This window comes from Rhinolophus ferrumequinum, chromosome 13 (assembly GCF_004115265.2).
Source record: "Rhinolophus ferrumequinum isolate MPI-CBG mRhiFer1 chromosome 13, mRhiFer1_v1.p, whole genome shotgun sequence".
Lineage (NCBI taxonomy): Eukaryota > Metazoa > Chordata > Mammalia > Chiroptera > Rhinolophidae > Rhinolophus > Rhinolophus ferrumequinum.
In genome coordinates, this window is record NC_046296.1 from 37,489,654 (window position 1) to 37,502,654 (window position 13,001).

Sequence of the window (13,001 nt, forward strand, 5' to 3'; positions counted from 1 at the left end):
ATTGATTTCACTATCCACCAATGAGTCTTAAAAAACTGTTTACAGACATTGAAATCTTCTTGGTTGTGGAGGCAAATATGGCATCACCAAAAGCATATATTCATCCAAGAAAAAGAAGAACTAACTCAGTATGGGCGCCTTACTCTGCCCTCAGCTTTCAGCAACCCAGAAAGCCCACAGGCTCCCGCAGGCCTGTGGAACCAGAGCAAGATCTGAGTGTTAATCAGACAGCTCTGGCCTCAAAGCCCAGTTCTGCCACTGCTTTCTTTGACCTTCAGCAAGCTACACAACAGCACTGAGGCCTCGGTTTCTTATCAAGATAATGGAAAAGATGACAAAGGTTAAATCATAGAATATATGTAGAATGGCCGCTCAAGTATCTGGTCCTTAATAAACACTTAAAATTGGTGGTGGTGGTAATGGTGGAGGTGGGGGCAGACTGGAGCAAAAAGAATAGCCTCATTTTACCAGGCCCATAGAATCTAAAATGTTGGAAAAACGGAGCTAGATATTGTGAATGCCAGTAACTATCTTAGTAATAAATGTCACAGGAGGAAGAGCGTGTGATTCCAAACTGTGTTTCTTTCATTCCTAAATCTTCTCTCTTCCCTCTTCAGCAAATTATATGGAAATGGATTTGAAGACATACAAAGTCATGCGTTCAACGGGACGACACTGATTTCCCTGTAAGTATGCTTATTTCCCCAGCTCATGAATAAAAATGAAATATTACTCTGGCTACCAGATCACATTCAATCTTCAGCAACTAACTCAGGACAAAAATAAACTTTCAAGTGGCTAGTCCTCAGTGTTTCATGCATGTTACTAGGCAACTGGCTGGCTGGAAACCCCAGAGCACCCTGATTTCAAAGAGAGACGCAGCCTGGATACATTAAAGTTGACAGTTTGCTGAAATATTCAACACCCTACTTTAGGCTCGTCCATCTCACAGCCTCCCTCGCTAGCCCCCTTGCTCAGGGTGAGGGTGTGTTAGAGGGAGACGATTTCAGCAAAGAAATTCCTCCCCTTGGCCCCACTGCTGAGAAATCGAGCAACACCATTTACCAGCTAATCAGCCACAACAGACCCACTCACAGGCCCCTCTCCCTACTGCTGGGGTGGGCGTGGGGTGGGTAGGTTGCTCCCTTTCCACAGGGGAGAGAAGCCTTGCATTTTCACCACACCCTACCCCAGTCCCCAGCATCAATAGCCTTTCACTCAAGGGGAGCATCCTGACCGTTTCCTTCATTATTCTCAACCTCTCTTTCTATGGCTCCTTTTCTAGAAGAGTGGTTCATTCACCAAGCATCCGGAGCAAGGGCTGTTTGAACCATAACAGGTACAAGCTGAAGTAATGATCACACTACAGTGGTGTATAATAAAAACTAAGAGCATGCGAAAAGCTCCACTAAAGCCAAAATTAAGGAAAACAAACAAATGAAAGGGTTTTTATAATGCATAGGTCACGTAAACCGTGATCTATACTAGTGCTCGTCAGACTTGAACATACATAAGCATAACGTGGAGATGGTTAAAACAGATTCCCGGTCCCCACCCCCAGAGATTTTAATTCTGTGGGACTAGGGGAGGGACTGAGAATTTGTAATTTTAACAAGCTCCCAGGGGATGTTAATGCTGCCAGTCTGTCTGAAGTTGAGTGGCATAAATGTATATGTACGACATACGATTTATTTTAACTATAGATATTAACGTAAGACCCCATTGTACTGACACCGTGCTATACAGCTTCGTGGCTAAGAGAGCAGATCTAAGAGTCACTGAGGGGGACTCTATCTCCAATCCCACTATTGCTCAGCTACCTTGAGGAAGTGATTTAACCTTTCTAAGCCACAGTGTTCTCAGTCATAAAATGGAGCCACTGACAGGCTTGATTTGAGGATACCCCCACCAAAACGAAAAGGTCTGTTTTGTGTCCTCAGTGATTGGCACTGAGTAGGTGCTCATTTATTTTTATGACATTATGTAGTTAATTACTTGTGAATGAGTAAGTAATACTCAAATACAATGACATTTTTTATGCTGTTAGCACGGGTCTGGCACATACTAAGTACTCAAGAAATGGTAGCCTTTTAAAAGTGGTGCTCCCTGTCATGGAGTAAATTTTCCCTCATTTTCTTGTTGACTTGAATTTAATGAAGGGTGTACTCTCACCAACCGAATCTGTTTCAGCCACATTTAAATCAGAGGCATATCCTCTCCCAGCACAGTACTCTCAGGTGCCTCATTCCATCGTTCAGTCAACAAGTGTTTGCCAAACATCCACTGTGGTTGAAGGATCACACTGTATTCTGGGGGGAAATGAACGTGAACGATCCCTGCCGTTTGCCCCACAGGAGCTTGTTTACAGCCTAGGAAAAGCATCCCCAAATGGTACAGAAACTGTCCACTAAGTAGTAACTAGGAAGACAAAGCATGACGCCTGCCCTGTGAGAGGGAAAGTCCTCTGGGAATTCAAAAGCAGGAGAGAAGGAAATCAGAGAAAGCTTTGTAAGAGAGGTAGACTTCAAGCAAGGCCCAATTTAGGCAAAGACAGAAGGAAAATGCATTCTGGGCAGAGGACAACACAAAGAACAAATGGCCCAGTGGAGGAAATATAAGATGTGTTCATAAACCAACAAATAGTACCTTCTAGAAACTTGTAGTTGTGGGTTAGGGACAAAGCAGTAAGGGCCTTAAATGCCAGAGTAAAGAATCTGGACTCTCTTCTACGGAAAATGAGACGCTGTTGAAAGTTCTGGGATGGGAAGCGTAGTATAGAGGGCGCTTAAATAAGGTCATCTGTTAGCAGGCAGGACAAAGAACTGGAAAGGGCAGTTCAGAGCTAGAGACACAGACACTGGGATTATCCGAACAGAGGGAGCAGCTGAAGTCCTCTGAGACTCGTGTCACCTGGATAAGGAGGAAAAATAAGAGGACTGGATATAAAACCGGGGAAAAACAAGAAATGACAACTAGAAGCCAGAGCAAAAGCAAAGGGAAGTAGAAGGAAACCCAGAAGAGTACATCCTTGGAACATCAGGGAAAAATAGCACTTCGGGGGGTGGGGAGAGAGAGACCTTGGTCAGCAGTGTCTCAACTGCTTCAAAGATGCCAAATGGGCATGGACTTTGCAAAGTCCAGTTGGTCAAAATTCTGCATCCCCACACCTCATTATTGCAAGAAAGAGGAAACCAAGACCACAAATCAATTTCATTCATGTATTCATTCAATAAATATTTATTAAGCATCACTGATATATTAGGCACTATATTAAATGGGTGGAGTAGAAACAGTCCCTGCCCTCATCAATTTCTGTTCTAGTGAAGAGACAGACAAAAGGCAAATAAATAAATAAATTTCTTGCAGGTAGTGATATGTACCTGCAGGTAGTGATATGTGAAGGGAACAAGCCATCACTGAGATCTGCAGGAGCACAGGGGGGTGACTGACGTTAGGTCAGGTGCTCAGAATAGCCTCCCAGAAGATATGATGCTTCGGCTGAACTGAAAAGGTGACAAGGAGCTCACCATGGCAATAGTGAGGGGAAGTGTGTTACAGAAAGAAGGAGCAGCATGTGCAAAGGTCCTGAGTTGGGAAAGAAAAGAAAAGCTCCAGGAATTGAGAGGTGGCCAGGGTGGCTGTCGGGTCATCAGCCAGGGGAAGATGGGTGCAAGATAAATTGGAGATGGAGCAAGAATGAATCACGCAGGCCTGAGAGGCCAAGGAAAGGAGTCTGAATTTTCTTCAAAGGGCAAGGAGGCCCTCTGAAGGATTTTAGCAGGGGAGGAGTGGGAGGTTTATAGAACTGTCAAGCCAAATTTCCAAACTCTACATTCAACCCAGTGTCTTGATACCTTCCTCGTAAAATAGGCCTGTCCAGAGCTATTCAGAACAATGACACCAAAGCACTGCAAAGTTCTCAAACACACTCCTTACCAAGGCAGGACAAGTGGAGAGAAGCAGCACCAAAATGTTGTCCTCAGACACCTCCAGGGGTCCGAGAGTCAGTCCCGATCATTCCCATAGCACCACAGTTAGAAAAGTTTTGGGTGCAGTTTGGGGTTCTCTCACCGTGCTGCCTGTGCTTCTCACACCTGGAGGACCATGTCACTTGGGAGAGTTCCCAAAAGTGACTCCCGAAAAAATGTGGTCGACAAATTTGATTTGTGACCAAGTTACATAACACAGAGGTATCAGGATACAGAAAGACCTGAGTGTTAACAAAACATGCAAAATGCTGTCAAAAATTTGAAAAGTTAATTTGACCTGGCTAACATGAGGATGATTTGCTCACAGAGCTCAGTTGCCACGATTGATGACCATAATTGAACATAATTAAAATAAACCAAATCAGGGAGAAGAGCAATGGAGGCTTGGGAAGGAAAATTTCTTTAGATTCAGATTTTAAACAGCGATTGACTCTGACAAGCTCATCTCTTTGAAAGTGGAAATACACCCGCGGGGTGGATGATGTGAGAGTGACGGGTGAAAGGGCTGATGAAAGGGCTGAGGGATTCCAAGGAAAATGCTCTGTAGAACCATGTGGAAAACAGCCACCCAGGGAAGGAGATGCAGGAGCTTTTGCAGTTTTTAAACAGCAGGCGTGATATGGATACAGGCTGAAAAAAACTGAAGAAGCTGTAATGCTATGAAATGAGTCAGGTAATTACCTAGGCATCCTGCCGGGGAGAGGGCGTAGGTGTTGGTGCGTCTCTTTTGCCATGTAACACTGTAACCGTGGTGCAGAAGAAACTTGTCCCCATGCTCAAAATCATCACACCAACAATGGATGTATACTGTGCCCACTGTCCAGGATTTCCAGAATGTTCTTTGAGTCATCCCCCTTCTCTTATAGGAAGAACGTGCTGAAAAGAAGGCAGGCAAGTCTGAGTCCAGGATTCCTCTCCCAGTTCTTTGTCCACCCAGAGAAAGTCCTATGCTTGGAAACACCAGAGTCAGGGCCCAGACAGGGGGCTGCTCTGCAGGTTGGCTGAGCTGTTCCTGAGCGGCTCACCCAGCACTGCTCTGAGCTAAAGGGAGCAGAAGCCCGCAGGTAGCCACTGCCTAGAGCTTTGGGCTTCTGTCACGGCCTTAAGAGCAGCAGCGCTCAGTCCTTTTGTTTCCACAACCCCCATCCCTGGCGCTGATCACGTACTTAGCACCGACCTATGGGGCACCCAGGGTATGGGACAGTTGTGTACTTGGGCTTTACTTCCTCCCCTTTCTCACTCACTGAGAAACGCATATCTGAAAAGGAGTGCAATTAACATGAGGAGAGGGGTAACTTTGAATGGACCCTACATTTTCTTTCTAAGTGGAGCATTTGCAAACCTTAGGCTATCACTATAAACAGACCCTGAGACCTCCAAGGTCAGGACAGCTGAGAGCCTTGATGCAGGGCGGGCTGCTCTTCCACCCTTCAGCCTTGAACACTGGAGCAGCAGTTTCATCCTTGCCCAGCTGTCTGATAGTAAATTTCCATAACTCCCGGACAGGAGGGGTGAGTACTTTAAGCTGTAGGACAAAGGGCTCCAAGAAGTAGGGGGAAATCACAGAGGAAAGGTGGGGCCACACACACTCTCCAGCAACTTCACAATGACACCGAGCACTAGCATGTTCTCTTCCCACTTTGCCTACAGCCCCCCCCCGGTGCCCTTTGACCCTGAGCCCCATGCAGAGACTAGTCCAGGGGTGTCAAAACTGCAGCCCACGGGCCAACTGAGGTCCGCAATCCATTGTTAATTGGCCCGCAGCAAATTCCAAAAATATATTTAGTTTACTTAAATAAACCAGGTGAGGCAATACGTACTTCACCTCGAATGAGTGGCCCGGCTGTTTGTGTATTTTACCGCATAAGGCCCTTGGTGAAAAACGTTGAAAAAAGTTTGGACACCCCTGGACTAGTCCAAACGTGTGTGTACACAGCTGTGGCTGGTGACATAGGAGGTGCAAACTCTACTGAGGACGTTGTGCTTCCCCACAGGGAGCTAAAGGAAAATGCCCGCCTGGAGAAGATGCACCATGGAGCCTTCTGGGGGGCCGCAGGGCCTAGCATCTTGTGAGTACAGTGGTGCTGCTCCCCTCCCCACCCAGCGCACCCCAACATGCCAGCGTAGGGTGTCCAGCCACATGGTCCTCAGCCTGGTTTGAGGGACATCGGCCTCCGCATGTGAAAGGGCTGCCTTAACAAAGCTCCACAAACTGGGGGGCAAGGGGCCTTAAACAATAGAAATTTACTGTCTCTCAGTTTAGGAGCCTAGAAGTCTAAAGCAAGGTGTCAGCAGGGCTGGTTCCTTCTGAGGACTGTGAGGAAAAGAGCTGTTTCAGGCCTTTCTTCTTGCTCCTGGTAGTTCATTCTTATTATGACAATATAGCTCCAATCTCCACATAACATTATGTGTGCGCGCGCGCGCGTGTGTGTGTGTGTGTGTGTCCGTCCGTCCAATTGTCCCTCTTTTTATAAGGACACCGAATGAGCTCATCTTAGATCACCCCTGTAAAGGCCCTATTTCCACATGAGGTCACATTCTGAGGCACTGGGGGTTGGAACTTCAACATATGAATCTGGGGAGACATGGTTCTACCTATAACACTCAATATGGACGGCTGCCTCTGGTGCTGGCAGAGGAGGTTGGCTGCCCACCTGGCATTCACTCATGGCATTCGAGGCCAGAGATCTGACTTGCCCTGGCATTTGGCTGGACAGGGCTGAGCTGCTGTGTATCAGGCTCTCTGAGGGTGCCAGAAGTGGAGCCAAGTTCCCTCAGTTATGGGAGTTCAGTGTAAGGACATGTGGGAAACATTGTCAAGTTTATCCATCTGCCAACCACCTATTGCTCCCCTCCCATGTGCTGAGCACTAAGCATTGGGGCAGTTTGCTGGGGGGTCGAGGGATGGGCTGCGCTGCTGGAAGTGTTTCGTGGGGCATCAGCCGCAGCCACTTAGAAAATGGGCAGAATTTTTAAATTCCCACTGACTGCTCTTCTTCCTCACATCTATCTTGCTTGGAGTTTTCTCGGACATTGCCTCAAATCGAAAAAAACCAAGGAGTTCAGGACACCTTGTTTCCAAAACCTGAATTTGCAACACAGCTCTGCTGGCATAGCCGAGTTTGCTCTTCGGACTGATGAATGCAGTTTGCCTTTAGAGAACGTGCATTCTGCTTCCCGGGGAGACGACGGCCAACACCACGCTGCAGCTCTTAAGAGCGTGACCAGCCTGTGCTGCATGAAAACCTACCCCGCGGGGCTTGATCAATCAAAGACCAAGCCTCACCTGAAGCCCTGAGTATTTCCTCATGGGGTAGAGCACTAAAACTGATGTCACTGCGTGTGCCTGCTGTCTCACAAAGCAGGTAGTTATTTCACTTCTGCTAAGTGGAAAGCGGTAGAGGGAGGGAGAGCCAGGGAGAAAGGAATCAGGAGAGCAGAGAGAGAGGAATGCTAATGACTGTATGACAGGTACAAGGAGTTATACTCAACCTTGAAAAGAATAATGGGATCCATACGAGGGGAAAAACACAGCATAGCTTTTTTGAATTTAGATCTTAATGAGCGTGAAATGGAAAATTAGAGCAAAGGCAAGATGAAGAAAAGATTCCTCAGAATCTAGAAGGAGACCGTTGTTTAGAGGAGGTTTTCATTCTATAAATCAAATGCACCAAATAAATAAATAAAAAGCCTTTCTCCCTTTTATTTTTCAGGGATATTTCTTCCACCAAACTGCAGGCTTTGCCTAGCTATGGGCTGGAGTCCATTCAGACGCTAATAGCCACATCATCCTATTCTCTAAAAAAATTGCCATCGAGAGAACAATTTACCAGTCTCCTGGATGCCACATTGACTTATCCCAGCCACTGCTGTGCTTTCAGAAACTTGCCAGCAAAAGAGTAAGTAAAAAACAAAAGGTAAGCCTGCCAAGCTGTGGCAGAAACCCCAGATATCAAATAGTCAACTGGTCCACGTTTCCCTGCCCCTCCTGTCCCCTCCTTCTAGACCAACTCCTTACCCACGGGGTCACCCCCAGATAGACAAGAAGAAAATAAACCATCCTGTTTCCTCCTGAAAGCCAATTCCAAAGAGTCAATTCAGCCTGCAGCTAGAAGACCTTTATACCCTATTCTAGACTAATTGAATCATAGCCTTAGACTATGATAGCAGCTGCAAAATGGAGTACAAAACTGGCGTCATGAAGATCAATTAGCTCTAATCCTTATCAGAAAGCATAATTTTTATGCAGTGAAGGAAGTGACTTCAAGAGGGTAAATTTTACCTAACGTCTTAATATTTAATTAAAAAATAAAATAAAAAAGAAAAAACAGACACAAAGCACTACAGAAGATTTTTGTTTTTGTTTAAGCTATTGTTCTTCCTGTAGAAGACCACCTTACGTTTCAGAACAGAATCCTAGATCCTTAAGGATTAACTAAGTGTGGAAACAAAAAGGGCAAAAGCTCCTGGCTGGATTGTGTCCAGTGAGGGGCATCTTACTGATTCAACTGATTCACTTTAATCCAGAACGGAATGGCAGAGTGTGCAGGATTTCATTCTTTCCTTAAAGCACTATTTTCCAAGATTTTTTTTTTTTTTTTTTTTACTGAGATGCATAGTAAGAAACACCATTTTTACATTGCTACTCAGTACACATCACACATGTAACTGAAATAAAAGTAATACTTAACTTTTTACATGAGATACACTGATATTTTCTTGTCTATTTTACTCTATTTCATGTTTGTTTGTTTCTTGGTTTTTAATGCTAGTCTTGATGTACTCTATTGTTTTCATGACCTGCTACCCATTGGAAAAACATTGTCCTAAAGGGATATTATGCAGCCTAAAAAGATATTCTCAATCAATTAATTAGATGAGGCATTGAGAGAGTCACACTAGGATGTTGCTGTCTTTGTTTGGAATCAATTTATTTGTAATTAATCAACCAGCATGTATTATTGGACACCTACTTTATGCCTTGCATAGGTATGTGTAGTTCTATCTGAGGCTTATTTTTTATTATTAAAGTTGACATATGACATTAGTTTCAGGTGTACAACATAGTGATTCGACATTTATGTATCTTACGATGTGATCACCACGCTAAGTCTAGCAACCATCTGTCAACATGCAAAGTTATTATGATGTTATTGCCTATAGTCCCTGTGCTATACACGACTTCCTTGTGGCTTGTTTGTTTTATAACTGGAAGTTTGTACCTCTTATTCCCCTTCACCTTTTTTGCCCATGCCTCCACCCCCACCCTCTGACAACCATCAGCTTGTTCTCTCTATATATGGGTCTGTTTCTGTTTTGTTTTGTTTGTTCATTTGTTGTTTTACATTCCACATATAAGTGAGATCATATGATATTTGTCTTTCTCTGACTAACTTATGTCACTTAGCATAATGTCCTCTAGGTCCATCCATGTTGTCACAATGGGCAAGATTTCATTCTTTTTATCACTGAGTAAGATTCCATTGTGTGCGTGTGTGTGTGTCACATCTTCTTTATCTATTCATCTATCAATGGACATATAGGTTGCTTCTATATCTTGACTATTGTAAATGATGTTGCAATTCCAAAAGTGAAATTGCTGGATCATAAGGTAGTTCTATTTTTAATTTTCATAGGAATCTCCACACTGTTTCCTATAGTGGCTGCACCAATTTACAATCCCACCTACAGTGCACGAGAGTTCCCTTTCCTCCACATCCTCACCAACACTTGATGTTTTTTTGTATCTGAATCTTTGGAGGTAACCAGAAGACAAACCACTCACTGTAGTTAGAGAGCCATGAACCATTAACTGAGCTTCAAAGAACATTAATTGAGCATTTACCATGTTCTAAACACTGTGCAAAAGTCTGCAGATACACATAGATGAATAAGGGCTCATCCCAAGCCTCACAGAGTCATGAAGAGCTGCATGGGACTATCACACTAGAGAGCCAGTGCTTATGTACAAAACAGCAATGTTATGCTAGACCTGAGAGCAGGAGTGCTCTGGGAGCATAGAGGAAGTTTCTAAATGACAGAAAGGCTTATGGAAGGCTTTCTGAGGAAGTGACTTCTTCTGAGCTTTGAAGAACAGGTAGGAGTTGGCTGGACAGGTGTGGGGGGAAGCATACCAAAAATACAAAGTAGTTCCTGTAAAGGCGCAAAGGCAAGAGACAGTAGGATAAATGTCATTCAGAAAAACTAGAACAAGAAGACTTCTGGGTACACGGAGGAAGATGAGTGAGGAGAGGAAACCAGGGAGAGGTGGTCCACGCTGGGCTCTGAGTGCCAGGCCAAGTTGTTTAGAGGATGAGAAACCAGTGAAGAATTCAAAGCAAAAGTACCCAGAGTTGCTCTTGTAAAATATCACTCTGGCCGCAGGATGGAGGATGGGTCGGAAGTGAGCAACGCTGGTGAGAGACCAACTAGAAACACAATACAGACACTGGTTTATGAGAAAGCTGACTCTGAGCACCACTTTTGTGGCAAAACAGTCACATCCCCCCTGAAATTACTGACATGTAAAAACTTGAGTTCAGGGGTTTTTATTCCATTAGACGAAAGAGACTAGGTAAAAAGGGGGGATGGGATTAGACAACTGTGGGCCAGTATCAGACTGTAATGGGAATGCAGTCACAGAGAGGTTGGGATTACAAGGTCTGACTGACTCCTTCCTTCCATACACCTAAAGCTCGAAACCTTGGATGCCACTGAGGATGGAGAGCCTGAAGTGGGGCCAGTGGAATGTTAGTGCAAACTCTGAGTCACCGCTGGCCCTGCAGCTGCTGAGTCTGGATAATGCTCACAGCTGCCTGGGCATGTGGCCCCAAAGACCTCCTTGGTATCTGTGATTAAAATTTTTAAAAAATGGAGTAGACGGAACCCAGTGCTATTATCTGAAGGCCAAGAACAACCACATTCCATGTTAACTGCAGACTGGTTCACACAGAATCTCTACATGTCAGATTAGAGCCAGCGTGTCCCTCTCTCTCTCTCTCTCTCTCTCTCTCTCTCTCTCTCTCTCTCTCTCTCTCTCTCTCTCTCTCTCTTTCTCGCTCTCTCTGTCTCACACACACAATTTGATCCAAATTTGAGGATTTATAATCCTCACCCAAAATAACAAGCTGATTAATTTTTTAAAGTGGTCCAGTAGGTCAAATAGTTCTGATATATTCTCCACCTTCCTACTTTTATACAAAGTTGTTCCTACAAAGAATTGTCTTGTTAATACTGGGGAAGCATAATATATAGAAATGTCTAGTTTGGATTGTCTCATTTCTCCTTCCTCCTTAGGAAAGGCTGAGGTTCTCACAGCCTACTGTCCTTGTTTCTATTTCTTCATCCACTTTTCCTTTGTTCCTCCCTTTGGTTTCACCTTAGGAAATGGAAGTACAGACCTTCTTTTAATTCCTTGCCATTTCCCCCACCCCCCTTTCTATTGGCTACACTTCTTAAACGGAAAGATGAAGGAATAAGGATCACCCACATATACTCCTGCACATAACTAAAAGAAGCAGAAAATTCACATAATGATGTCAGGTCCAGTATCTTCAAATCCTTACAAAAAGAAATCCCCAGTTACAATTCAAAGCCATGAACTCAGAAGGGTTATTTGTTCGTCAAGGTCAACGTGGTGAGGAGAGTGGAGAGGAGAAAACCGTAACATACCACAAAGGTGGATTTTAATGAGCATTGAAAACTCCGTGATTCAATGCGACAAAGTTAAGTTTTCTCATCTCTAGAGCCCACACAAAACACTTAGCATTCAGAAGCATTTTATCTAAGCTGGAAGCACTCTAATGACAATTCAGAAGCCTTTACTCTCTCCCCAGGAAGTGTTTCAGTTAGGACAATGGGGCAGAACACGAAGCTGGTGCAATAGGTAAAGAATTTGGATGAACGAAGTATAAATAGACATGATCAGATTTAAAGACCAAAAGCTCAACTGCTTTTTTTTTCCCACCTCTTCTCCTTCAGGCAGAATTTTTCCTTTTCCATTTTTGAAAACTTTTCCAAACAATGCGAAAGCACAGCAAGGAAACCAAATAATGAAACACTGTAAGTATTTGCATGCAAAGAAACTCAGGAAGCCATATCTCATTCTGTGTGTCCCTTATTATTATTATCAGTGCCCACAATTTTCTTTTGATAAAAGTCTTGGTTGGGGGGACATTTGCAAAGCATTTTTAATCGCTTTAAAATGGGAACTTTTCTGTGTAAGTGGCATCCAGTTGATCAGGTATCTCGTTCAACTGCATTAAAAAAAAAAAACTCTCTTAAAAAGTACCTACATGTTCCTTCTACAATTAAATTCTCCTCAGAAATTGAAATTTTATTTGCAAGTATTTTGATGTCACTCAGGGCTTGTTTGAGTGACAGCTTCATTTGCAGGAATTTTCACTAGTCACATGGTCAGCATTCCGTAAAGATTAACCGATGGATGGTTGACACAACTTCTAGAAGGAGCTACTTCCTTCAAAGAGACTTACCCCCACCTTGACCACTCCGCTCTGGAGCGTAAAATTACTCGGGCTTAACGCTATCACTAACATACACTGGATGGGAGCAATGTTTCCATTCTACTGATTTTTTAAACATTTTTCCTGGCTGCCTTGGCATTTCCCACACCTTCAAATGTAAAAGAGCATGCCTCGAAGTATAACCCCAGGATCCCCCTGCCACATTTACTGTGATTTCGAAGTTTTATTATCCCCCCCCATGTGTCCTTCAGGCTACAAAGCCAGGTGCCCTTCTAACACACCTTGCCAATCTCCATTCCCTCTTCTACATTTTTTTTCTTTTCTCCCCCCCCACCCCCCACATCAGTCTACAAGTTACATAGAGGCCAGCAGGAGGGTAGTATGATGGAAGGACCCTGAGCTTCTTTGCTCCTCAGAGTTGGATATGAATCCTTGGTGGTGGTGTTCCTGGAACACTGGGTATCCCTGGACAGTACTTCTCTTTTCTGAGACTTTTGTCCTCATCTGTAAGGGACAGCAGAAATATCAT

The 13,001-nt window shown here is 44.1% G+C and overlaps 1 protein-coding gene across 1 annotated transcript in view; it reads left to right on the forward strand.

Annotated features, from left to right (window-relative positions):
* Window positions 1-13,001, forward strand: part of LHCGR (luteinizing hormone/choriogonadotropin receptor) — a 55,515-nt gene that overhangs the window by 37,023 nt on the left and 5,491 nt on the right. Inside the window, exons 7-10 of the mRNA XM_033125124.1 lie at window positions 618-686; window positions 5,984-6,058; window positions 7,703-7,888; window positions 11,970-12,050. Of these exons, the coding sequence (XP_032981015.1) occupies window positions 618-686; window positions 5,984-6,058; window positions 7,703-7,888; window positions 11,970-12,050 (411 nt within the window). The remainder of the gene's footprint in view (window positions 1-617; window positions 687-5,983; window positions 6,059-7,702; window positions 7,889-11,969; window positions 12,051-13,001) is intronic.